The sequence below is a fragment of the Oryctolagus cuniculus genome, chromosome 12 (genome assembly GCF_964237555.1).
Source record: "Oryctolagus cuniculus chromosome 12, mOryCun1.1, whole genome shotgun sequence".
Taxonomy (NCBI): Eukaryota; Metazoa; Chordata; class Mammalia; order Lagomorpha; family Leporidae; genus Oryctolagus; species Oryctolagus cuniculus.
In genome coordinates, this window is record NC_091443.1 from 22,445,158 (window position 1) to 22,471,894 (window position 26,737).

Sequence of the window (26,737 nt, forward strand, 5' to 3'; positions counted from 1 at the left end):
AGCTTTTAGCCAAGGCTGCCACTAGCTGATATGCTAGGGAGGTCAGAGGAACCCATCACCATGGCTGGTGAGCTGAGCAGAGTGCCATTGTGTATTCAGGTATACTTGGTCCTTCTAGAGAGTGGAAGCAACATTTGGTTCCCAATAGGAGGCGTTCTCTTCTCTCTGACAAGAGGGACCCCTACATTTAACCACCCCACCATCAGGGTCATATTCTGTGTCTAGAATGGCTCTGTCAGCATTGTTTCACACTGCCAGCCTTAATTGACCCAAAGAATTAGCAGGCTTGTGGCTTTGGAACTGTTTTTGGAGAAGGATCTTTCCTTTGTTCGCGCTGAACCCTGCATGGGTACCTTTGATATGTCCAGAGAATGCAGCGTCATTTTGCTGAAGCCACATCCCTCACTGTGGTCTCCAAAGGTGGCCCCAAAAGACCGTGTCTCTAGGTATTCACTCCTTGTGAAGACTGCTCCTACACAGATTTTGGGTGGGCTTTGTATGGCCCATAGGACATGGTGGGAGTGATATTGAGACTTTTTTTAAAAGCTTTTTTATTTGGGAGGCAGAGTTGCAGAGAGAGAGGGAGGGAGAAAGATCTTCCATCTGTTGGTTCACTCCTCAAATGGCCACACCAGCCATGCCTAGGCCAAGTGGAAGCCCGGAGCCTGGACTCCCTCCACATCTCCCATGTGGGTGGCAGGGGCTGAAGCACTTGGGCCATCTTCCGCTGCTTTTCCCAGGTGCTTTAACAGGGAGCTGGCTCAGAAATGGTGCAGCTGGCCTAACCCACTGTGCCCCCTATGGTGTGACTTCTAAAGTAAACTTGGAATTAGTCCAGTAGCCTCTGCCTGGGGTTCTTGCAAAACTCTCTCTGGGGTTTACCAGCTACTGTGTAGAAAGTTCAACAACTCTCAGACCCCAAGGCTGTAATAAAGTCCAACCTAGCAAGGTTTTGAGAGGAGAAAAAGAGACAACTGGCCATCTCTCAGCTCTTGGCAGCCAGCCGGTGAGGGCCCTAACACATGAGGGAGGGAGCTACCTTGGGCATCAGCCCAATGGAGACTCAGATATCTGTAACCCCAGCCACGTCGGATGGCAACTGCCGGAAACCCCAAGCAAGAAGTGCCCAGCTGAGCCCAGTCATTCTAAAGAATTGTGAGGACGATAAATTGTTATTTTAAACCACTGTGTTCTGGGATTGTTTATTATGAAGCACCAGACAAACGAAACACTCATGATTCCCCAAAGCTGCTGGTGGTTAAAAATAGGGGTCCCTTTTGTGAGAGAGAAGAGAACTCCAACTATGGGGAACCAGAAAGCAGTACTTGTTTTCTTTTCTCCACAGGGACCAAAGTACAGTTATAATACTTCCAAATGCACACCATCAGAACTGTAGGCTATTCTTTTAATTAGATTAGATTTTGTGGTAAAACATACAAATCAGAATCAATGAAAGACCACATGCAAAACTTTTGTAATTCTTTCCACTTTTCTTAAATAAAAGAAGGAACAACCCATTTATAGCATTCCCTAACATTCTATTACGTGTTTACTATTTGCTTGTCATTTGTCTACCTTTTTTGAATGTGAATTCAAAGATAACAATGGTTTTGTCTGTTTCATTCTGTCTCTTATCCCCAAATGCCTAGCACAGTGCTTGATTTACAGTATACATTTTGTGAATTGGTAAACATTTGAAGAGAGAGAAGATGAACATACCATAGATTAAGCCAATATGCAGTAAGTTGCTCATGTAATAAATATATCCAGCCCAAATAAAACCTCTCACTTAAGCTGCATAAATCAGTTCTAATGTGAAGGTATTCATGATATAGCAAGTTAAAAAAAAAGGCTAATTCTTAAAAACCAGTGAATGTGGCATAATTCCATCAAAAACATCTTTAAGTGTGTGTTTGCAAGAAAAGAGACCAAAAAATATTTTCCTCAAATTATTGAGCATAGTTATCTCTGGGTAAAAGGTCCATGAGATTTTTGTTGTTTCTTAGTGCTTTTCTCATACTTTCTAAAATATTTAAAATAAAACTGTGTTAGTTTCTCAAGCAGAAAAAAATGTAATTTAATAAATCTAAATTAGATCATTGATAGGCCTATTTTCTATGTATAAGGGAACTCAAAGAATTTGTAGAAAAATAGAATTAAAAGATAAATTTATTTTGCTGCAAAAATTCTTGAAGTCCACACATAGCTTTTTCATAAAATGCTTTTCCAGGAAATTTTGAAGACCCCTCAGCTGTCATCCCATCTGAGCCCACTAAAATTAAAGTCCTTCGGTTCCTTCTCAACCAAATTGAATTGCTCATGTGCCTTGTTCTAGTCAGAGTTTTTCTAACATCCGATAGAATCACAGCACAGCACAGGTCCCAAGCTGCAGCTTAACCCCCCGTTCCACAATGCTCACCCCAAGAGTCAACTTGTATACCATGAAGTCTCCTCAAACCTGGTTCTCCTCCTTGACTTCCTATCTACATTAATGAAACTATAAATAGCAGGCTCATTCTTCCTCTTTCTACACATTCCCAACCTGAGAAATCTTAGCAGCTCAGCTCAAAAAGGTCCTTGGACTCTGATTTCTCTCCCTGTCCCGTGCCATGCCCAGGGTTCAGGATCCCACCGTTTCTCACTGTGACTTGTGTACCAGTTCTTAACCGCTTTCTGAGTGCCTACCCTACTGAGTGGGGCGCGTGCTCTGAAAACGCAGAGAAAGTTTCACAGGCCTTTACATTTCCAAGAAGGGCTTGTTCCTGATTGGTGCTCAGTAAGTGATTCTTGCTCACTCGTTCTTGCTTGCTTGATAGATAATGACTGAAATGAAAAATGCACTGGGAGTGAGGAAACTGGCCACCTAGGCTCTGCTCTGGCTGTTTGTATCAGCTGCCTGTGGCTGCATAACAAAACACCGTAAAACACAGTGGCTTATAATAACAACAACAATCATTTTATGATCTCTTGCTTTTTTTTTTTTTTTGTACAGCAGGAATTTGAACAAGGCATAGTGGAGATACTTATCTTTCCTTTGTGATGTTTAGGGCCTCGGGTGGAAGACTCAAAAGTTGAGATGATGTTACATCTGAGGACTGGAATCCCCTCCATTCAGAAAAGTGTGGTGGTTGATGCTTTTGTCAGCACAGGCTAAACTGACTGCAAACAGGATATCCAATTACCATCATGAAGTCTTGTCAGCCAGTGTAGCCTCTCCTGTAATCCCTTTGCTTGGGTTAGTTTGGGTCTCTTCACAGCATGGCATGGGCAAGACGAGTAATTAGAAGCAATATCATTTTCATGATCTAACCTTGGATGTTACATACATAACATCAACTCTTCTGGAGTCGGAAGCTTACTCAGTGTGGTAGGCAGCATAATAGCTCTCAAAGATGTCCATGTCCTGAACTCTGAATTTGTAAATATGTTACCTTACCTGGCAAAAGGGACTTTGAAAATGTGATTAAGTTAGAGATCTTGAAGTAGGGAGATTATCCAGATTATCCATGTGGACAAATATAATCACCAGGGTCCGTGTAGCAGGGAGCCAGGAGGTCAGGGCCAGAGAAGGAGGTGTGATGCAGAAGCAGAGCATAGAGTGGTATTGGCCAGGAGCCAAGGAATGCTGGCAGCTTCTAGAAACTGGGAAAAGCAAAGAAACAGATTCTCCCTAGAGCCTCTAAAAGGAACAGAGACCTACCATGCCTCGATTTTATCCTACTAAGACTTATTTTGGAATTCTGACCTCCAGAACTATATATGATCATATATTTAATGTTGTTTAAGCCACTGAATGTTGGATAATTTGTTACAGCAGCTGCAGAAAACCAAAACACCCAGATTCAAGAGGAGGAAACATAGCGCCCCCATCTCTCAATAGGAAGAATGTCAAAGTCACAGTCAAGAGTATGAGGGATGGACGGTGTTGTTGCAGCCAAGTTTGAAAACTAAAACCTGCCACACTCTTCTAGTAAGTAGCAGTATAATTATAGCTTGATCTCTCTGAGTCTCAGCTCCTCATCTGTCACGTGAAAGGAGTCAATGTGAGGATCTCTACCATTCTGGACCCCTAGTTCCTGGCCCTGTGTGTGAAAGGGAGGTGTAGTATGCCCATGGGGATTAATAATAAATTCTGGCTGATTGTCTAAGTCACTCCTGGGTGCTCACTGTCATTAATATAGTACTATGAAAGGAATGGGCATGGCGTGTTTAGACCAGAAAGCCTCAATAAAGTAAATGTGGTGAATTCCCAAGAATAAATATGCCGTGAAGCATGAGTTGTTTGCCTATTTTTGTGTTTGCAAAATTTGACAATGTAAACAAGAAGAAAGGAAAGAGGGAGGGGAGAAGGAAGAAAGAAAAGAAGAGAGAGAGGGAAAAATGGAGGGAAAAAAGATAGGGACTGTTTTTTGCCCATTATCTGAATTGATCCTAGCCCCCACATACAATCTATCGCGTAGGTGACCTCCAAAGAATGTTGAAGGAAAACAGAAAAGACACATATATAGGTTGTATGGCTCACAGCTTTTTGGGGTTGTTCAACACTTATTGGGTTACCAGGTAAGAAGTCTAGCATCATTTACTCTAGAAGTTATATAAGTAATCTTCTAATTGGTATCATTTATTTTTTTAAAAAAATTTATTTATTTGAAAGATAGAATTAGAGCAAGAGTGAGAGCGAGAGTGAGAGAGAGAGAGAGAGTGTGTGCTTCCATCTGCTTGTTCATTCCCCAAATGGCTACAATGCCCAGAGCTGGGTCAATCCAAAGCCAGGAGCTCCCTCTAGGTCTTCCATGTGGGTACAAGGGCGCAAGCACTTGGGCCATCTTCTGCTGCTTTCTCAGGCCACAGCAGGGAACTGCATTGGAAGTGGAAAGGCCAGGGACTTGAACTGGCGTCCATAGAGGATGCTGGCTTCCCTGATACGCACGGCGCCGCCGTCCACCCCCCCCCCCACCTTTATCTATCTTGGCCTTACACTCAGCAGCCAGGGTGACTCTGATCAGGTCTATGCTTGACCATGCTACTCATCTGCTGAGAACACTCCAGAGGCTTCCCATCTCTCTAGTCATTGAGACCAAAGCCCTCACCAGAGCCAAAATTAGGGGCCCCTGGGGTACGTGATTGAAGGAGGCGCTCACTCTCGGGTGCCCACTTTGCATTTTCAGACCCTGGAAATCAGTACTCGGCCTTTCCTCTGGACTGTAAGACCCAGGAGGACGAAGTTTTCACTTCTGTGTCCCAGCATCAACAACAAGCGCTTAGTGCCATGTAAGGGGATCAGTGAAATTTTGGTAAATGAGTGAATATGAGTTCGTCCCATGAAGTCATGGAGAAGGAAGAAAATTAAGAATAAACTAGAGTTTTACTAACGGAACCATCAGACTACAGCCCATGACCTGCTTTTGGACGGTATAAGCTAAGATTGGTCTTACAGATAGACATGCATCCTCAGATTCATATACTGAGATAACACCCAGCACCTCAGACTGTGAACTTATTTGGAGACAGGATCATTCATTGCATGTGGTTACTTAAGATAAAGTCACACTGGAGGAGTGTACCCCAACCCCATCTGTGTTTTTATAAAAGGCGGCAGGGACATTTGGGTATAGACATACACACAGGGAGAGCACGACGCAAACATGAAGGTAGAAATTAGGGTGATGCTTCTACAAGCCAAGCATCCGAGTCCCTTTTGTGCCACTAGGACAGGATGCCACAGACTGGGCAATTTCTAAACAGGACAAATTTATTTCTCAGGGCTCCGGAGGCTGCGAAGTCCAGTACCAGGGTGCTGGCCTCTGGTGAGGGCCTTTGCTGTGGTTTGGAGCATGAATGAGGTTTATCCTCCCCACCCCCCACCAAGGGTTCATGTGTTGAAATTTGGGTCCCAAGGGGGTGGTATTAGGGGATGTTGTGGACCCTTAAAGGGTGGGACCTAGGAGGAGCTGCTTTTGAAAGGGATTAAGGTAGTTCTGTGGGACCCCTGAGCTCTCGCTAAACAAGTTGGCATAAGAACTAGCCCAATCTCTAAGTTGCTCTTTGGATTCTTGTTTTGCAGTGTGCTAATTTGTTCTCATATGCCTTCCTGCCGGGATTCCAAATCTGCCATTAGGTCCTCACCAGAGGCCAAACCAAGGGGGCCATCCAAGTTTGGACTTAAAATTGTCAGTTACGTAAATCTCTTTTCCTTGTAAGTAGCCTACCTCAGTTATTTTGTAACAATAACAAGAGAGATGAGTAAGGCCTTCTTGATGCATCATCTCACAGCAGAAAGTAGAAAGACGAGAGAACAAAAGCAAAAGTACGAGCAGGAGAAGCAGGCTGAACTCACCCTTTTATTGGGAGCCCGTTCCTGTGCTAATGGCATCAGTCTGTTCATGGACTGTACCTCTTAGAGGTCTGACTGCTTGATGCTGTTGCATTGAGGATTAAATCCTCAGCACATGTAGTTCCGGGGATGCATTCAAACCACAGCACCAAGGAATACCAACAACTGCTGAGAAAACAGTAGAAGCTAGGAAAGAAGCATGGCATAGTTCTCAGACAGAACCAGCCCTGGTGTGGGCATTGGGAGCAGCAGTTAAGATGCCCCGAGAGGCCTGCATCCCTTATTGGAGGGCCTGGATCTGAATCCCAGCTCTGCTTCTGATTCCAGCGTACTGCCTAATGCACACACTTGGAGGCAATGGGCAGATGACTCCAGTAGTTGAGTCTGTGCTACCTATGTGGGAGATCTGGATTGAACTCCCAGTTCCTGGCTTCAGCCTGCTCCAGCCCTGGTGGTCGTTGGCATTTGGAGAGTGAACCAACAAAGAAGATTCTCTCTCTCTCTCCCTTTTGAAGAAGGAAGGGGGGGGGGGAGGAAGGGAAGGGGAAAGGAGGAAGGAAGGATGAATTAAGAAGGAACTCTGTTGATACCTTGGTGTTGCTTGTCTAGCTTCCAGAACTGTGAGCCCATGGACCTTTGGCATGTAAACCCACCAGTTTGTGGTACTTTGTTTGGGCAGCGCTAGCAATTATACAAGTGAAAAACTGCCAAAGGAGAAGGAGGAAGAGGAGCAGAATAAGGAAAAGAAGAGGAAAGGGAAGAGGAGGAGGAGGAGGGAGAAGAGGAAGAAATAATGACAAGAGACAATGTGTGGCCCACAAATCCTGAAATACTTATGATATATCCCTTTATAGACAAAAGTTGCTGATACCTACTGTTTAGAGATCACACAGCCCACATAATGCATGAAGAAATGGAAGCATCCAGAGATAAATTTATATATCCAAGCTTATACAGTAGTGCTATAATTTGAAGGTGTTCCCTCAAGTTCATATGGTGAAAACTCAATCCTCAGTGCAACAGTGTTGAGAGGTGGGGCCCATAAGGGGGTGGTTTGGTCATGGATCAATGGCGTCATTGAGAGAGGGGTTTCCTTACCATGGGAATGGCGTTCTTTTAAAGGGTGGCTGCAGTCCCTTCTGTCTTGAGCAGCTTGCGCTCCCTGTGCCGCCTTCTGAGGGCAGCAGGAAGGCCCTCATCAGCTGCAGCCCCTGCATCTCAGGCTGCTCAGCCCTCAGGACCATGAGCCACATAAACATACACTGTTTATCAGTAACCGGCCCGTGGTATTCTGATGTAGCAGCACAGAATGGACTAGGACATAGAGTATATGAGCTGGTTTTAGCTGTATCAGAAATAAGCCCTCTGACTTCAAATTACTTCCTTAGCAAACCCTACTATGCTATCGATCCCCAAATGCACTAAAATGTTTCTGAGATGTTTTCATCTGCTGTGCCAGTCAGCAGCCCCAGAAGCGCACCAACATTCAGTCCTTAGTTTTTGAGCAAAGCTTCTACCGTAATCCATGTTTTCTCAGAGGCTGGTCTGGGGGGCTGTTCTCCAGCACCTCATTTTCTGTGATGCTGGTTCTCAATGTATAATTAGACCATAACCAAAGAAAAGAATGATGTCCACCTGCTCTCCAGCGCTTCTACAACCTGTGTAGAGCGGCATTTGCTGTTACAGACTCTGTGCCAAAGAGAAACAACATAGGCAAGAACTCACTGTTGAATGAGCCCAATAGCCCATGCTAATGCATAAGAAACCATTAAAAAGAAAGTAGTTCTGAATCTGTGGCAGTTCTTTTAATATACACATAATCCAGGGAACAGCAAAAAGAAGTTATTTTATCTTCATTAGCTCAATCACTTAGTGAAAAGTTTCATCTCAGTGAAAGGTTAAGAGCACTTTTCAGCTATAGATAAAAATAGCAATGCTCTTGCCAGTTAACCTTGAGGGAGATGTTGTGTGTGTGTGTGTGTGTGTGTGTGTGAGTGGTAGCAGGGGGGAAGGGGTTCCTGTCTGGGCATCTGTTAGCTGCTGAGGATGATGGTTCCTATTACAAAGAGTGACTGGCAGACATTGCAGGAGCGGAGGCCAGGGGTGCTCTTCGCCTCCTAAGGCTGTGTGGTTTGTTGATGCAGCCAGGTGTCACTAATAGGGAGCCACGTGTGGACATTTCTTTTCTTTTCTTTTTTTTTTTTTTTTTTTTTTTTTTTTTTTTGACAGGCAGAGTGAACAGTGAGAGAGACAAACAGAGAGAAAGGTCTTCCTTTTGCTGTTGGTTCACCCTCCAATGGCCGCTGTGGCCGACGCACCGTGCTGATCCGAAGGCAGGAGCCAGGTGCTTATCCTGGTCTCCCATGGGGTGCAGGGCCCAAGCACTTGGGCCATCCTCCATTGCACTCCCTGGCCTCAGCAGAGAGCTGGCCTGGAAGAGGGGCAACCGGGACAGAATCCGGTGCCCTGACCGGGACTAGAACCCGGTGTGCCGGCGCCACAAGGCGGAGAATTAGCCTAGTGAGCCACGGCGCTGGCCTGACATTTCTATTAATAGGCGAGTGGACCTGAACTGAGAGGAAGTGAGTGGGTACAGACAATTTTCCAGCACAGCATGAGAAAATGGAGCATCCCAAGGGCGACTGCTGCCTTTAAAGTTCTTAGGCTTTTGCTCAGAATGTGCAGGAAGCAAAGTTACCCAAATCTGAGCAAAATTTACTTTTTCTAATATCCCTCTTTCAAAGGAGGGACTTTATCTGGAGTTGAAACCTGATGTTTATTAGCTGACGGTCTTGGGCAATGTATTTAACCTCTCTCTGATTCTTCTTCCCTTAAATAATGAAAAAAACTACAATAGATGTAGTTTATAAACTGTAGGTCGTTTGAAGGATTAATTGCCAGGAACCAGGAATTCCTTCTGGGTCTCCCACCTGGATTAAAAGGCCCAAGAACTTGAGCCATCTTTTGCTTCTTTCCCAGGCACATTAGCAGGGAGTTGGGTGGGAAGTGGAGCAGCCAGGACTTGAACTTGTGCCCACAACTTGTGCCCTGCTGTGCCACAATGCTAGCCCTGAACTTTTATACTGGTTCTGAAAATTGTAGGCATTTTTCACAGATGCCCTAAAATCCATATAGAAGTCCTCAGTGTGCCCCTGTAGCGGGCTGAAGATCTCAACTCTCACTTTTGCTTAAGTGTTGGGAAAAACCATGCTCTGTCCCCTGGACCGCTGCGCTGAGATGGGAGCAGTAGCAGAAGGGATAGCGCTCAGCTAAGGAGGCAAGCGCGCGCGCGCGCACACACACACACACAGGCACACGCACACGCACACAGGCCACATTTAAATTTCCACGAGGCTCCTGCACCGCGCACCCTGTTGCCCTCATATGCTTACGGTTTCAGGGACCAGCACCAAGGAGCAGGAACCAAATTGTTCCAGGAGCCTCGGGGTGCCGTGCCTGGGGATTCCGTGAGGCCCTCCATCGCTGTCGCTTTTCACATTTTCCCAATGCAGGACCCCGGGGGAGGATCGTCCAGAGGTACCAAGGCTTGAAAAAGGAGGTGGGAACCTTCGGCGACCGCGGACGCTCTTAGCGCCTGGATGCAAATTCCGAGCGATAGCTCACCCGGGTTTACTGGGCACTGGCTGTTTATTCAAGTGCGTGGGACAGGTTAGCCACCTGGGGCACAAATCCTGAGAGCAGGACGACCTCCTGCAGGTAGAGAAGTGTAGCCTGCGAGCTAAATACAGCCAGGGCAAAAGCAAGGCTGGCGGGGCGACAGGGGCGGCGTGGGGGAAGCGGGGCGGCGTGGGGGAAGCGGCGCAGCGGCCGGCAGCAATCAGATCCGGCTTTGCGGGGCGATCGATCGGTGACGCCACCCCCGGCGCTGACACAGCTTGATGGCTTGTTAAGGTGTCACTGCAGGGGTCTGCAAGGAGGGACCAAGGAGAGGGCGCAGCAGCCCCGTCCTCAACCACCGCGGTCCTCCCGTGGCGCCAGGGCGCCGGGACGCACGTAGGAGACACCGGGGACTTCCAACCCTCCGTCCGACCAGCAAGGACTGGGGAAAGGAGCTGGAAAAATGCCCCGGCAGCTGGCCCGGGGAGGGGCGGGGAAGTTCTGGCGCCTGGAGCCCTGTGCGCCCCGGGTGCCAGGTGCACCTGCAATCTAGGACAGGAGCGCGCAGCCGCATTTCCCCTCAGGCAGCCGCCTCTCCACCAGCCTCAACAGCTCTGGAGCAAACAACCGGCCACACGACCCTCTCCTTCCCCTCACCCCCACCTCACACTTTGAGGCTTCTAAATCCTCTTTGTTTTCTCTGACTCCTTGAGAGAGTTTGCGTGATCTCAGCTCCTGCCCCCAAAACGCAAAACCTCCCAAAAGGCCGAATCCCCAACGCTTGCGCTTAGCGAGGGAGCTGGCACTGGGTTTTGGCGAGGGACTGAGAGAGTCGTGCCTTCGCAATCTTCTCCTCACCTGTCTCCGGAGGCCAGGACACCCATTAATCTGGAGGTGGAGAGCAATTTTTTTTAAAGCGGTTACCCGTCCTTTTGGCTTTGCACATTTCTATCCTAAGAAGTGCATACCTGCCGTCTCTGCAGTCTTCACTTTGCGAAGCCGGGTAAGCCAAGCAGGAGGGGAATAGCTGAGCGCAGGCTGCAGACAACTGCAGGAGCTTCTTTCTGCTCTGGCTCTGAGGTCCCTGGCCCTGCCTCGGCTCCAGCCGGTCTCCAGGGAGCAGGCCCCCATGGGTGAAACCGCTCACTCTTCTGGAAACTCCAGCGTGCATTTCCCAAGGTGCTGTGGCCTCCAGGGTGCCATAGATTAGGCTCCTTCTATTGTGCTCTGCACAACCCTTTGGCTGGAAACACTATTTCTTGCTGGTGGGCTTCACAGGAGCCAGTGCTCTGGCTTAGCAGGTAAAGCCACAGCCTGAGGATAGGGCTCCGGCATCCTATACGGGCCCTTGTCGGTCACTTCTGATCCAGCTCCCTGTTAATGCCCCTGGGAAAGCAGCAGAACTGGCCTCACTGCTTGGGCCCCTGCACCCATGTGGAGACCCAGAAGAAGCTCCTGGCTCCTGGCTTCAGCCTGGCCCAGTCCCTGACCTTTGCTACCATCTAGGACATTCTCTCTCTCTCTCTCTCTCTCTCTCTCTCTCTCGTTCTCTCTCTGTGTGACTCTGGCTTTCAAATAAATAAATATTTAAAAAATAAATTAAAGTTTTATTTCAAACATACATTTTCCTCTAAACTTTTTATTCAGCCATTAGCACAAAGAGAAAATCCACAAATCTCAAATACATATCTTGATAAATATTCATAGGTGAATGTCAACAAACATTTTTGAGTCATTTATTATGTCTGTATACATAATAATCCTGAGGGAGTTATTAAAAATGTGCAACCATTCTTGAATAGGACATCAGTGAAAAGCCCGCCTGCCAAGGCACTGGCAATGCTTTGATTATTAGCACAAATATCCAAGTTGTACTGATAACATAAAAATTTCTTGCATCTCATGTCCCTTTAGGCAAAGCCTTCTTGGGAAAGACTAGAAAGCTTTCAGCATGAGTTGGTGTTGCCCAACTGACGTCTGATTGGGAAACCACAGTAACTCAATGGATACAGTCTGCTGTTTTGTGGAACTCTGACTCAACTCCCAAAACCTACTCTCGAGTGACGCTGCATTCTTGTCTAGATCACCTGGGAGACAAAGAATGAGAAAGCTGTATTGGGTGACAACAAAGACATCTCAAGGTTTTGGTCTTTTGGATAAACTCTGTAAGGATTTATTTCCAAGCAACATGCCTGCTGTTCAAGCAGGTAGGTGTAGCTGACCATCTTTTTTAAGGCAGGCAGAAGCCAACTGTCCCTTGTTTGGAAAAGCATTTTCATATCCAGGCCGTCTTCCGTCTTCCGTCCACCTGTTAAATGAGTTAAGATAGAAAAGAAACCTTCTCAGCTGTCTGATATCACTGGAATGGGGCTCAGAACTCTTCGTCCATTTCTGAAGTTACATTTTGAAGGATTTAAAAAAGGACCATATTCTAGAAGGTGGCAAGATCATGACTTAAGGCGTAGAGAACTGAAATAGGATTGTGTGTTATTTTATTCATGAGAAAGCTTTAGAATATGGTATTATTTAGGTTAGAGTGAGATGTATTAAGGGTTTGTAACAGTCGCAAAAATGTAGAAAAGGAGCAACTTGTGCAGTTGGCTTGAAATTTCTTCTTTGAGCCAGAAAAGGGGAAAGGGGTTCATGTTTTCACAAGGAGGATAAAGAAAAATTCTCGGAATTCTGAAGTGTGAGGAATTGGAAAAATCAGAGGTGGAGAATGCTTGGGACGTGTCATTTAGTCTAGGTTTCCTGGGTCTCAATAGGTGGCTTTGACAGTTAATAGTTACCTTAGCAGTGCTTTGTTCACGGCTAGGATCTATCAACAAAGCGTGTGAGGGTTAACTCAGTGAATACTGACTCGGTTGAATAGTACCCTTATTCAATACACATGTGAGATGTGAGCAGTACCAGAAGTTACAAAGTAAATGTGAGACACAACCTCTTCCTTTAAGAAGTCATTCTTTTAACTTTGCCTCCAGATTATTTGTGCAGACAGCACAGGAGGACACTGGACTCAAGCATACAGCAGGCCAGGGGTCACGGCAGTCCTTGTACCCTCGCATGGACAGACAGAGGTGGTTCCTACAGTGTCTTTACTGGGGCCTGGCACCTTTGGGAGTGGGAACCTGACCTTAAGCCTGAGCCAGAACTGGAGCTGCAGCTGCAGGTTGCAGCCTGGGCCTGGGCTCTGGGCTTGGGCTTGGTTTGAGTTTGGGCCTTGAGTTTGGCTTTGGCCTCTAGGACAGCCTAAGACCCTTGGCAGTGCAGGCACAAGTGTGCTTCCTGAGCTTGGGGTAAGTGATATATGCAAACTGACCAAGCTTGTAGCCCACAGCCTTTGGGATCTCAACTTCCTTGGGCTAGATGAGGGCCTTGATAGCCTCAGCATGTGCACTCATAACCTTGGTGTTGTTAGCGTGTATCTTCTTCAGCCCCCTCTTATGCTTTTTTGCATAATGCACTTTCCTCAGGAACTTGTGTCTACCCCCTTAAGAGATTTGTATCCTTGTGAACAGGATTTCATTTTTTTTAAATAGAAACTTCTGGGGACCGTGCTGTGAGCGGGTTAATGCCCTGGCCTGAAGCACTGGCATCCCATGTGGGCGCCAGTTCAAGACCCGGCTGCTCCACTTCCAATCCAGCTCTCTGCTTTGGCCTGGGAAATCAGTAGAAGATGGCCCAAGTGCTTGGGCCCCTGCACCCACATGGGGGATCTGGAAGAATCTCCTTGCTCCTGGCTTCGGATTGGCACAGTTTCAGCCATTGCAGACATCTGGAGAGTGAACCAGCAGATAGAAGACCTCTCTCTCTCTCTCTCTCTCTTTCTCTCTCTCTGCCTCTGCCTCTCTGTAAGTCTGCCTTTCAAAAAAAAAAATAAATAAATCTTGAAAAACAATAAAAAGTTTATCACTAACTTTAAATAAAATTCAGTACTAAATTGTCTCTTTACCTTCTGCTTTACATATTTAATCATTACCTTTTCAGAGAATAATAATTATAGTTCATATTGATTGAGCTCTCATGTGCCTGGATTTTGAGTCCAGTGCTCACTAGCGTGGTCACCTCGATTCCCATCTATAGAAAAGGGATTTATGAGGGTTCTCGTGAGAGCTGGGCAGCAAATATGAGTATGTCACAGGAAATCTTAGGAAAACAAATGAATGGGCCTGGTCAGTTTCGGAGGTCCTTTCCAATTCCTATTTTAGTTGATGTATATTCCTGCTCCTCAGAAGTTAGCAAGGAAGCTGGGGATGCCTTGTGAGTACTCTCCCATAGCTTCCACAGATACCTGAGAGACCTGGGGTAGCTCTTATCCAGCTGCCTAGGAGTGAGGACTACCGCAGCCGTCACTGTCCCTACTCCAGAGCTGGTCACTGGCAGAGACCTATGTGGTAGGTTCCAAACATAGTAATACTATGAATGCCATTGGAATTTTTTTTTTTTTTTTTGGACAGTCAGAGTGGACAGTGAGAGAGAGAGACAGAGAGAAAGGTCTTCCTTTTGTCGTTGGTTCACCCTCCAATGGCCGCTGCAGCCAGCACATTGCGCTGATCCGAAGCCAGGAGCCAGGTGCTTTTCCTGGTCTCCCATGTGGGTGCACGGCCCAAGGACTCGGGCCATCCTCCACTGCACTCCCGGGCCATAGCAGAGAGCTGGACTGGAAGAGGGGCAACCAGGACAGAATCCGGCGCCATGACCGGGACTAGAACCCCGTGTGCCGGTGCCGCAGGTGGAGGATTAGCCTATTGAGCCCCGGCACCGGCCTGGAATTGTTTATAAAGCATAGGCCAAGTGTGTTCCTGGCCTGCTAATGGTACTTATCAGGTCTGAAAATTCAGTGAATTTCTCAAGCTGGTGTGCCCACAATCATTAGGGAGCCTTGTGAAACACGCAGACTTCCGGGCACACATTGGGAGAAGGACCAGGACATCTGCATGTCGTCAGCACCCCCACCCTTGTTCTGAAGCTTAAGGGCTGGCTTTGGAACGTTCACTGAGAAAGGTGGCACCAGGGGCTTTCTCGGTGCTCTCCAGGGAAAGTCCAACAGACCAGTGCCCTTCAGCGTAGCAGCGGAGGAGAAATACTTGCTTCTGAGCTATTATGATCTTCTCTTTGTCTGCCTTCAGGATGCAGCTGCACGGGGCCTGCCTCTCTCTTGTTCCGTAACCAACATTCATAGCTCAGCTTGCGAGAGGAAAAAGAACTGGACTGCCTCCTGTCATTTTCGCCAATCACTGGACTGTCATTGACTTTAGCTGTTTCACCTTTGACGTGGGAAGAGAGAGAAAAAGGAGAAAAGCAGTGGGTAGATGCATTCATCTGAAATGTGGGGAGGGAAATAAAGCTGTCCCAAGAGAACTGCAGCCGCGTTCCCCCATCACACACCTGAAGATTCGTATCAGTGTCTAAGCAAGGCATGTCAGGGGATTTAATTGGAAGCTCCCAGACTGCAGGATTCACAGACACGTGGGTGGGCCCATGGCCAATTTCTTTCTGTGGCTTCAGCAAATTGATGTAACATGAGGGTACTTCAGAAGGCTTATGGAAAATGGAATTGAAAGGTAAGTTTATTTTGTTGCAAATAATTTTTGAAATCCACAGGTTTTTCCTAATATGTATTTTACATGAACTTTAAAAAAAAAAGATTTATTTACTTGAAAGGCAGAGTTATTACAGAGAGGCAGAGAGAGAGAGAAATCTATCTGCTGGTTCACTCCCCAAATGGCCATAACAGCTAGAGCTGAGGCGATCTGAAGCCAGGAGCCAGGAGCTTTTTCTGGGTCTCCCACACCAGTGCAGGGGCCTAAGGACTTGGGCCATCTTCTGCTGCTTTCCAACATTAGCAGGGAGCTGGATCTGAAGTGGAATAGCCAGGACTCAAACGAGGCACCCATATGGGATGCTGGCACTGTACGAGGCAGCTGTGGTAAAGCCAGCCTTCCCAATGAACTTTTTGAATACTCATCACAGACATCATCCAGAAAGATCTGAGAGCCAAAAAAAGGTAAGGATATGAACAGGCTTATTTCCTGGCATGATCGGTTTATACTGTGTATACGTATTGAAATACTGCATTGTACTCCATTAAAATGCACAAGGATTACATGTTAATCCAGAATTTTTAAAAAATAATGTTTAAAAATTGAGGTTTTAAAAAATCAAATGACATGCTAAAATAAATCTTGAAGAAAAAAATAAAGTGAAAAGAAGGCCTTGCTGTTACGCACAAGTACACCACTGTTGCTTCTGAGATTAAATATTAAGGAGCACATTTCATTAATGATTAAAACAACAGTGATTGATGTAGGGAGCTCGGTGAACATTTAATCTGTCCTCACACAGTGCTAAAGGAGCACACTGCCTGATGCCCCAGGAGGAGCATTAGGTAACTATTTAATGGAGTTTTAATTTTGTGTTGTTATTTTTAATAATTAATTGTAATTTTGACTGAGTTGGAAGCTGGAGGTGTATTTTCAGCCATCCTTTCAGGGTGTTATTGCCCTACCCTGTTTAATTACAGGTTCTCAGAGGAGGTGGGCTCAGCAGCGATTTAAAATCAAAGAAGGTGTACATTTACTAAGATGGCAATAAAGTAATCAAATCACTTTCAAATTGAAAGGGAACATGGAGATTAATTATCTGGCCCCATCTTTCCATTCTGCAGATGAGAAAACGTGAGAAGCCTTAGGAATGGAAGGACTTGCCCAAAGCCTACAGCTCCTTTCTGCTGCTGGATGCATTCTTGGACATGGGACCTCACCAGGCCTGGAGGAAGACACAGAGAAGGACATCGGCCAGCCACTGGTGCTTGCTTCTGTGACCTCACTTCCCACCCCCGTAATCTGTGTGCCTGGGACGACAGGAAGTAGTTCCTGTTTTCTAAATATTGAAGGTGTATAAATGTCAAGATTTTCTAGATGAACTACCCTGGGCCAGCATCTGTTTAAGGAGAGAGGGAAGTGCTTTGTTGGGAGGGTGAGGTGTAGGGTCCATCCCAGGGAAAGCCGTCCAGGACAGGAAATGGTCAGTCTTCCTCCAGGATTCCTCCGGCTACCTGCAGCCTGGGCTGCCAGCTTCGGTCCTGCCCTGCAGCACTAAGCTCGACTCCCCAAGCGGAGGCTGTGATTTGCTCCACAGCTGTGGGCAAGTCCCTATAACCTGGCTGTCCGTCCCCTTCCTTGTTTGGCAAACAGAGAGATGGGACTGATAGCTCTCGCACAGCTCCCTCACAGGCAGTGTGTGAAGTGAGTTCCTGTTTGGGAGGGTTTAGAAGCCACCACATTCCACCTCCCTGCTCATATGATTACTATCACTTTTTGTGAACCAAGGGGCCAATTCCCCATCCCTCCTCTTCTTCTTTGAAAATCCGGGTGCCCGTGGCCTCTGAAAGGTTGCTGTTTCTGTGCGCCTTACCTCCTTGGCACGAGCCTTAGGTGCAACAGCAATAAACACGTTCTAAAAACCAACGAAGATAACAAAAATGACCACGTGGCGGGTGTTGAATCTTCCCGGTTGCGAAGACTTTTCTAACTGTAAAAAAACGAGGCCCCTTGCCTGTAGGAGCGGTAGGCCTGGGAGAGGGCAGGGGAAGACGGCAGCTTAGCGTGGGACTTGTCTGCCTTGAAGGCATCACCCTGGCTCGGCAGCAGCAGCACTGAAACAAATGTTTGGGCAGCAAAGTCGCGGGGTCATGGCAGAAGTGGCATCTCTCAGGCGCACAGCCCCGCACACAGCCTGTTTCCCAACGTTTGGAAATCCTTGAACAGTTTAAGGAAGGCCACCCTTTAAACCAACTCAACAGCTCCTTTCTCCATAACCTGATTTTAGAGGTGTTTCATTATCTCTAATTACTCGGGGTAAATGGTGATTACTCAGTGTTTTAATCATCAGTTTGGGCAGCTGTTACTCTCAGCTCAGGGAAGCCCAGACTCCCGTGGGTATTTTTGGAAGGCACGGCGACTAGTCGGTGCATGCTTTCTAGTACCTCTGCACGTGGTCCCCAGGTGAGCCCCGGCCGCTTCCCGGAGCTGCCGGCATCTGCGGGCTTCCGGGACGCGGGCCTGCGAGGCGAGGCCCCGCGGCCCGAGGGGAGGATGTGGGCGGGGCTGCCATCCCCAGAAAGGGAGCGAGCCAGGGAGGAGGGAGGAAGGGAGGGGCCGGCGGGGAAGAGGAGGAGGAAGGAAAGAAAGAAAGAGAGGGAGGGAAAGAGAAGGGCGCAGTAGATGCGCGAGGGCAGAGGAGGCGGAGGCAGGCAGCGCGGAGCCCGGCCCGGAAGCTAGGTGAGTTGGGCATCCGCGCCGCGGCCAGGGAGCCCGAGACGCCACCGCAGCCGCCGCCGCAGCCGCCGCCGCCGCCGCCGCCGGGCCTGAGCATCTCGCCTCTCTCCCTGATGGGATTCCCGTCCGAGCCGTCTCGAGCCTGCAGCGCCCCAGCCCCCGGCCCTTGCCCAGGTTCACCGCAGCCGTTTCAGAGGTCCCCAGGAGCTGCCGCTGGCGAGCCCGCTACCGCAGGGACCGATGGTGAGCATGGCTACCTGGCCAGGGGCGCCAGGCCGAGGCGGCCGAGACGCATCTTCCGGGGTGCAGGTTGGGAGCTCAGGAGGTAACAGAGGCAAAAGGTGGCCTTGGCAGGTTTTTTTTCCCCTCCAACGGTGGCGCCGGAGGTGGGGATGCTGGCGCGCAGAGACACCTTATCTGCTACTGCCTCTAGCCAGGCCACTTTCTCCGCTTGGTGGCTCCGGACGATTTCGAACTTGGGGACGTGCAGGGCAGGAGAGGTGGGATGGAGAGAAGCGCCTGGTGTGTGTGGGGGGAGGGGGCGGTCAGTGGCAAAGACCGTGGGGTCTGGAGTTGAACGCCTTGCGCGTGGGCTGCAGGCTGGGACACGCCAGACGGGACGGGCAGCAAGAGAGAGAGCGCGAGAGCTGTCTCTTGCGTTGCAGAGAGCCTGGGGCTGAGGGCCAGCGAGGTGGGGAGAGCTCCCCAGCTGGAGCCAGCTGCGCGGTAGGGAGCGCAGTGGTGCTACCCTCCGGAGCGCGCGTGCAGCTCGAGGGGCAGCGTCGGGGCAGTGCCACCGACCCAGCCCCCAGCTAGCCGGGCTCCCCGAGAGCTTGCGAACAGCAGCTGCACGATGCGCCGTGGACTTGGGGCACACGAGGACCCTCCCCTCCATCCTCTCGAGGGATGAAGGCAGTGGAGACGCCGGTCAGGATGCCAGGGGCTCCCTGCACGCGTCTTCCCGCGGTGTCGTGTTCTATGGGGAGCCGCTGGCGGGACGCACGGAGGACGCGCGGCTCTCCCCGGCCCTCCTCTCCCGGAACCGATAAGAAAAGACCCCGGGATTGCCGGGTCGCTGCAGACCCCTTCCCGCGGGAGTTGGACCGCGGCCCCTGAGAACCACTTTGGCGGATGGTTTGCGAGGGTCGCGGTTTGTGAGCTAAAGGCTTTGTGGGGTGTCAAAAAAAAAAAAAAAAAAAAGAAAGAAAAAAAGAAAAGAAAGAAAGAAAGAAAGAAAAGAAAAACCAAGGGCATACACACACTTGCAAAACTGAAGTTGCCCCTGAGCAAACCGAGGCGTTGGGGGGAAGTTCCGGGCAGGGCAGCGAAGAAAGACCGCCACGGGTTCCCTCCCCGCCCCCCAAGACACAGTTCTGGAGTGCTTTGGGTTTTTTATCTTTTTTTTTTTTTTAAGAATTTGGAAAGAAAATGGTAGTTACTGAAATTCGTCCCCATGCTCCCCCCACCCACCCCTGCCCCGTTTGCTCGGTCTCAACGCAGCCGGGGCTCCGGCCACCCGGGGAGGTTCCCGGGGGCCGGGATCGTCCCGGATCCGGGCGTCCGTCCTTTCTTCCCACCGTCTCTTCGCCCGCGGGCACCGGCCCACCCGCCGTCTGCGTCCTGCACTCCTGGATCTCCTTCCACTGGGCTTTTTTAGGACTCATGGTTTCTCCAAAAAAAAAAAAAAAAAAAAAAGTCTGTTCTCTCCAGCCCTTTCCCTGCGGTGGCGCGGGAACGCAGAAGGCATAAGTCGCTCAGAGAGCGGCGCGGCTTGGCGGGGCGTGGACGGTCGCGCAGGGGCGCCCGCGGCCTCTGCACTCCGACCTGCGGTGTCGGGCGGCGCCGGGCAGCGGCTGCCAGGAGGGCGGGCTGAGCTGCTCCATCCTTTACTCTTCTTTCTCAAAGGCCGTTTGCAAGTGCCCCCCCCCCAAGAAAACCAAGTCTGTTGGGGAGAGTGGCGGGCAAGCCCCCGCCCTGGAGCTCCGCGACGTCCCCACGGCAAGAACTGGGGAGCTGGGTGGAGTGGGTTCCGGGTGCGGAGAGGGGAGGTCGCGCCTCTGGGGCGTCCGGCGCGCGAACGTAGAGTTGCGCGAGGTCCGGGTTTCGAGCAGGCCCATGCGCGGAGCCAGCCCTGCGTGCGGCGTCCACGGTGGGAGCGCGGACGTCCCAGTCACTGCTGGAGTTGTGCATGGTAAAATTCTTCCTCGCTGCGACTCTGCAGCTGGTGCAAAGGACGGAGGCGTAGGGGGAGGAAGTGGCGGGGGTGGGGTGGGGGTTTAAAAACTAAGCCGAGCCGGCGAGCGAGCAACCGAGGGGGAGAGACCGACGCACACGTCAAGCGCAGGCCGAAAGCTGTTCACGGCTTTCTCCCTTCCTGGGAACGCGGTGGGATTTCCTCTCCGCGCCGTGCCGGGAGTTGTAAAACCTCGGCGACACTCAGACCCGCAAACTGCTGTGCGCCCTTGGGCGACGCCTCTTTCTGAATCGGTCTGGAGGCGTGAGCCCAGGCGCCCGCCGCTCCGCCTCGATGGCCCCGCCGACCCGTTTCTTTGGGGGAGCTGCTGGACCGGGAGGGAGGGAACGGGGGCGGTGAGAGCGTCCTCGGTAATGGAGCCAGAGCAGAAATTACTCCAGCAGCCGCTGCCTCTCACTTTCCCACAGCGAGCACAGCCAGCACCCCCGCCCCCGAGCGCACGCGTGACAGGGGCCGCAGCGCCGGGCCGCCCTGCTGCTCGGAGCGCCCGCAGCCGCTCGCCAGGGGTGATGTTTGGCCTCGCCGAGACCCCAGGGAGGACCGGCAGGGCGCGCGCGCGCGTGCTTGGGGTCGTGCGAGCGTGCGCGGAGGGTCCCGCTGCGCTTCCCGGTACCCATGCCTCTCGGTGCGGAGGCTCCGGGCGGCTGAAACTCCACTGCCAACCCCTGGAGCGAGGCTCGGGCCGCAAAGCGCAAACCCTTTCTTTCGTGCCCGGGACCTGTGGCTAAAGCGTCCCGGGGACGAGGGGCCGGCCAGACCCTCGGCATGGCGCGCCGCAGCTGGAGGCAAAGGCCAGGTCCTCCGCGCGCTGGCGGCGGGGCACCGGCCGAGGTTTCCGCTGAGCGCCGCCGTCGGGAGCTCCTCCCCGGCCGCCGAGGCTCGGGCGGCGGGCGCGGAGGTTGGCCTCGCCTGGAGGGGCGGGGACCGAGCGGGGGCGGCGGGTGGAGGCGGGGCGGGCGGGGCCTCGGCGTTCACGTGACTCCGAGGGGCTGGAAGAAAAACAGAGCCTGTCTGCGCCCGAGTCTCATTATATTCAAATATTCATTTTAGGAGCCATTCCGTAGTGCCATCCCGAGCGACGCGCGGCCGCAGCTTCTCTGAGCCTTTCCAGCAAGTCTGTTCAAGATTGGCTGCCAAGAATCATGGACTGTTATTATATGCCTTGTTTTCTGTCAGTGAGTAGACACCTCTTGCTTACCCCCTCCCGGGAATTCACTGCCCTCCACGCTCCGCTCGCGGCCCCGCAGCCGGCGCGCGCAGACCCAGCCGGTTCTTTTTAACAAGTGCTGCCGGCTCCGATCGGGCGCGGTGCAGGGCAAGGGAGCGCGCGGGGCTGGGGTTGGGGTGGGGGCTCAGAGACGACAGGTCCGCTGCCCCGGGGTGGTCCTGCGCGCCCGCCACTCCGCGTCCCTGCCCCGCTGGCCTAGGGGAGCGTTCCGAGCGCCCGTGGAGCGGTCCCAGCCTCTTGTCAAAGCTCGCGGAGTTCTCCCCGGAGCCGGCTGCCACCCCCTTCCCCGGGAGGGAGCGTGCCGACACGATCACACCTCCTGCCGAGTATTTCACCCTCGTCGGCCACGGCGCAAAACCGGCCGCCGGGGCAGCCCCCCCGGACCCCGCCGCCCGCCCCGCGCCTCCGTCCAGTCCCTGCCTCTCCGCCTTCCCTCCCTGACGGTCCCGACCAGCTGGAGGTTGTGGAAGTTGGGCTCGGAGGGCGGAGGAAGGTGGGGGTGGAGGGAGAGGGGGGAGAGGCTGAAAGTCGGCCGTGGAGAGCGAGGGCATTTGCGTTCTCCCTCCCCCCCCTCCTCACCCCCCCCTCCATGTTAACTGTTTATTCCTGAAGAAGCCACGCTGAGATCATGGCTCAGATGGCAGTTGGGACAAAAAAAGATTAACAGGATGGAGGCTATCTGATTTGGGGTTATTTGACTGTAAACAAGTTAGACCAAGTAATTACAGGGCAATTTTTACTTTCAGGCCGTGCACGGCTGCAGCTGCTTGGGGGGGGGAGGGGGTGCGAGGGAGAAGGCACAGACTTGGGTCTTTCCGACCTGCTTGGCATCCCGACCCTGTGCTGCTAGCCCTATATGCATATGCGGACACCTCTCTGTTTCTCTCTATTTACTGGTGTTTATTTATTCCACCCCCCCACCCCTCCCCAGAGACACCATGATTCCTGGTAACCGAATGCTGATGGTCGTTTTATTATGCCAAGTCCTGTTAGGAGGCGCGAGCCATGCTAGTTTGATACCTGAGACGGGGAAGAAAAAAGTCGCCGAGATTCAGGGCCACGCGGGAGGACGCCGCTCAGGGCAGAGCCATGAGCTCCTGCGGGACTTCGAGGCGACGCTGCTGCAGATGTTCGGGCTGCGCCGCCGCCCGCAGCCTAGCAAGAGCGCCGTCATCCCGGATTACATGCGGGATCTTTACCGGCTCCAGTCAGGGGAGGAGGAGGAGGAAGAGCAGATGCCCAGCGGCGGTCTCGAGTATCCGGAGCGTCCGGCCAGCCGGGCCAACACCGTGAGGAGCTTCCACCACGAAGGTGAGTCCCTGGCTGGCGTCTGGGCGAGGGGGGAGGGCCAGCAGGCCTGGCTGCGGGGGCCCTGAGCACCCTGGGGGAAGAGTTCAGGTTACATCAAAGCCCCAATCGGAGAGGCTGGGGAACGGGGCTGCTCACCTCCAAGAATTTCCAGAGCTGCCTCTGAACTTATTTGGGGGGGGGGCGGTTAGGGGGGTGGAGGTGGGGGTAGTTGGGAGATGGGGACTGAGGCTGCTAGTCCCGCTGGTGTGTTTCTGCCATATCAAAGCTGTTTCTGCCCCCCGCCCCCCCTTTTTCCAAAGCACCTACCGAATTTAATATTACAGCTGTGTGCGTTGGTCAGGTTTATTCAATAGGGGCCTTGTAATCTGATCTGAATGTTTCCTAGCGGATGTTTCTTTTCCAAAGTAAATCTGAGTTATGAATCCACCAGCATCATTACTGTGTTGGAATTTATTTTCCCCCCTGTAACATGATCAACAAGGCATGCTCTGTGTTTCCAAGATCGCTGGGGAAATGTTTAGTAACATACTCGAAAGAGGAAGAGGGAGAGAGTGGTTGCATGCATGTTTCCTCCAGCCTGGGCTCTGTGGGCCAAGCCAAGAGGGGGCTTTAAATGGGAGTCTGAGCGTGATGGAGAAAGGGAGTGGCTGCGTGGAAGCTGTCAGGCACATGGGGGAGGCTGGGAGATGCTCTGTCTTGGGTGCTAGACAGGCGCCAGCTAAGTGTTGTTGGTTCCCTGGGTGCCCTACCTAGCTGCTCCTTCAGACCCACAGGCAGACACCCCTCCCCTGCCCCCACCGTAGTCTTCCAGCTTATAAGCAGAGTTCACCACTCATCACCCCGCTCAGCTACTTCCGCCATCCCCATCTCTCAAAAAAGTTCACGTGCTCTTTCATTTTCCCTTCCTTCTCACCGTGCCCAGAACATCTGGAGAACATCCCAGGGACCAGCGAAAACTCTGCTTTTCGTTTCCTCTTTAACCTCAGCAGCATCCCAGAGAACGAGGCCATCTCCTCCGCAGAGCTCCGGCTCTTCCGGGAGCAGGTGGACCAGGGCCCCGACTGGGAGCGGGGCTTCCACCGGATAAACATTTATGAGGTTATGAAGCCCCCGGCGGAAGCAGTGCCCGGGCACCTCATCACACGACTACTGGACACGAGACTGGTCCACCACAATGTGACACGGTGGGAAACTTTTGACGTGAGCCCCGCGGTCCTGCGATGGACCCGGGAGAAGCAGCCCAACCATGGGCTGGCCGTGGAGGTGACTCACCTCCACCATACACGGACCCATCAGGGCCAGCATGTCAGGGTTAGCCGATCGTTACCTCAAGGGAGTGGGGATTGGGCCCAGCTCCGGCCCCTCCTGGTCACCTTTGGCCACGACGGCCGGGGCCATGCCTTGACCCGACGCCGGAGGGCCAAGCGGAGCCCTAAGCATCACCCACAGCGGGCCCGGAAGAAGAATAAGAACTGCCGGCGCCACGCGCTCTACGTGGACTTCAGCGACGTGGGCTGGAATGACTGGATTGTGGCCCCCCCAGGCTACCAGGCCTTCTACTGCCACGGGGACTGCCCCTTTCCACTGGCGGACCACCTCAACTCCACCAACCACGCCATCGTGCAGACCCTGGTCAACTCTGTCAACTCCAGCATCCCCAAAGCCTGTTGTGTGCCCACTGAACTGAGCGCCATCTCCATGCTGTACCTGGATGAGTATGACAAGGTGGTACTGAAGAATTACCAGGAGATGGTAGTAGAGGGGTGTGGGTGCCGCTGAGATCCCGCAGCCCTTGAGGACGGACAGACAGACAGACACACACACGTTCCCATCCATTCACCCACACACTACACAGACTGCTTCCTTATAGCTGGACTTTTTATCTTTGAAAAAAGAAAAAAAAGGAAAAAACCTAAACATTCACCTTGACCTTATTTATGACTTTACGTGCAAATGTTTTGACCATATTGATCATATATTTTGACAAAATATATTTATAACTACGTATTAAAAGAAAAAAATAAAATGAGTCATTATTTTAAAGGTACACTCTGGCCTTTTTCTCTCTTACCCTTTTTCTTTTCGGTTGTGCTGTTGAGAGAGGCTGGGGGCATTGATGGAAGTTGGGGTGGGGACAGGAAGTAAACCAGTGGCCCAGAGAGATGGTAATTGCTGGGATGAATTGTTTTCCATTTCTATTTAATGTTAACAAGGACGCAGCATCCTCTCCCATCTGGATGACACATGCCTTGGAGAAACAGTGGGATGAAAGGAGCAGGTCAGATGAAAGGCCCCGTTTGGGGCTCCTCGTACATCTTCTGTGTTTGCTCACCTGTTGGAGGTGCGGCCCAGCCGACTGTGATGAAGTCTGAGCTCCCACCTTTACGATACCTCGGGGTGTCTCTGGTTATTACAGGCGCCAGTGTGTTTTCAAACCAAAACTAATTTGCACAGCTCACATATGAATCTGTGGGTTTTTTCTTTGTTTTGAAGTGGACTTTACCCAGTAAAATATATGATATGCCCTACATTTTATTAAAAAAAAGCTTGATAACCACTACTTTAATACACCACTGAGAACTCTCCAGTGTTTTCTTGGCATTATTCCCTACCCCCCATCGCTCTTGAAGGCCTTCATCAAGTTCAACATCCTGACACATTGGGCTGGGAAGGGGACTGACAAGGAGGCCAGATGCTGAGTAGGCACTGTGAAAGTGCTTCGCTGCTACTGTGGGCTCTCTGGAGTCAATGCCAACCCTCCTCTCTGCTGTACCTCTGCTGTGCCTCCTTCCCTAGAGCTGGGCCGAAGGTGATGGGCCTGGTGGCGCTGATGTTCGGAGCTGGGCTTTCTTTAAGTAGGATGCTCAGTGTTTTGTCACAGTGAAAAAGGAGGGTGCTGAAGGTTGGAGGGCTTCCTCTGTTTGCAGGCAGCCAGCAGGTGGAGAAAGGACTTTCTGGAATGGCATGGTGTGGTGTGTAAGAGGACCAAAGAGGAGGCCTTTGCTGCTGCTTCATCGCCACCAACAACTCCAGCCCTAGATACGGGCCTGCTCAGGCTCCTTGCTTAGGTGTGCATTTTCTCTGCGTGGGTCTGGATGGGTTGGGGGCAGAAGCAGTCTGGTGTCTTGTCTGTGGGGAGGGCTGTTAGGTGAGCGCGAGAAGGAATGGCAGAGCTGTGGTGGCGCTGACCGCGCGTGGCCCTGAAGCTCCGTGTGTGATGTGTGCACCCCCGAGTTCTTGCACTCACACTCTGGCATATGCTCTGGGGGGTGGGGTGGGGGAAGCAGGATTCATTTTTGTTTTTAATTACTGAAGTCCTACAATCCTCCAAAAGGAGCAGCTTAGTGGAAACCAATAAAAATAGAAGTGAGGCGGTTGCCAAAGCCCCAGCTCCCTGGAGAGCGCAGGTGGAGAGAGGAGATGAGAGCCCCAGGCCAAGGCAGCAAGGCTCTGCGGAGCTCCAAAAACTCCCCAAAAGAGAAACCCTCCTCCACCTCCTGCCCCCCAGGTCGCTGCCCCTTTGATTAAGGACAGGGAGCTCCGACAAATCACGAGGGGGGTGGGGAGGGGTGGGGGGAGCCCATGTTGGGTTCCAGCACCTTTTAGAAACGTCCTGTGTCATTGAGAAAGGAACCCCTAGACTCCCAGCACTTGAACCAATGACCCCAGGCCCAGTTCTGGTCCTGGTGGCCACCGGTCCCCGCTCAGGTCAC

The 26,737-nt window shown here is 51.4% G+C and overlaps 2 protein-coding genes across 16 annotated transcripts in view; both read left to right on the top strand.

The window, feature by feature from the left end:
* LOC103351297 (uncharacterized) overlaps positions 1-18,091 on the top strand; it is a 260,758-nt gene extending 242,667 nt beyond the window's left edge. For all 12 annotated transcript variants that reach the window (XR_011380707.1, XR_011380706.1, XR_011380714.1 and 9 more), the window contains 4 exons: positions 3,815-3,970; positions 11,867-12,159; positions 15,082-15,516; positions 16,620-18,091. The gene's annotated coding sequence lies outside the window, so the exon portion shown is untranslated. The remainder of the gene's footprint in view (positions 1-3,814; positions 3,971-11,866; positions 12,160-15,081; positions 15,517-16,619) is intronic.
* A 25-nt stretch (positions 18,092-18,116) lies between these two features.
* On the top strand, positions 18,117-25,071 carry BMP4 (bone morphogenetic protein 4). Of its 4 annotated transcripts, none has more exons than XM_051821718.2 (4): positions 18,117-18,234; positions 21,536-21,660; positions 22,645-23,024; positions 23,947-25,071. In XM_051821718.2, exons 3-4 carry the CDS (start codon positions 22,652-22,654, stop codon positions 24,801-24,803), a joined length of 1,230 nt encoding a protein of 409 aa, XP_051677678.1. In that variant the 5' UTR covers positions 18,117-18,234; positions 21,536-21,660; positions 22,645-22,651; the 3' UTR covers positions 24,804-25,071.
* The last annotated feature ends 1,666 nt before the right edge of the window (positions 25,072-26,737 follow it).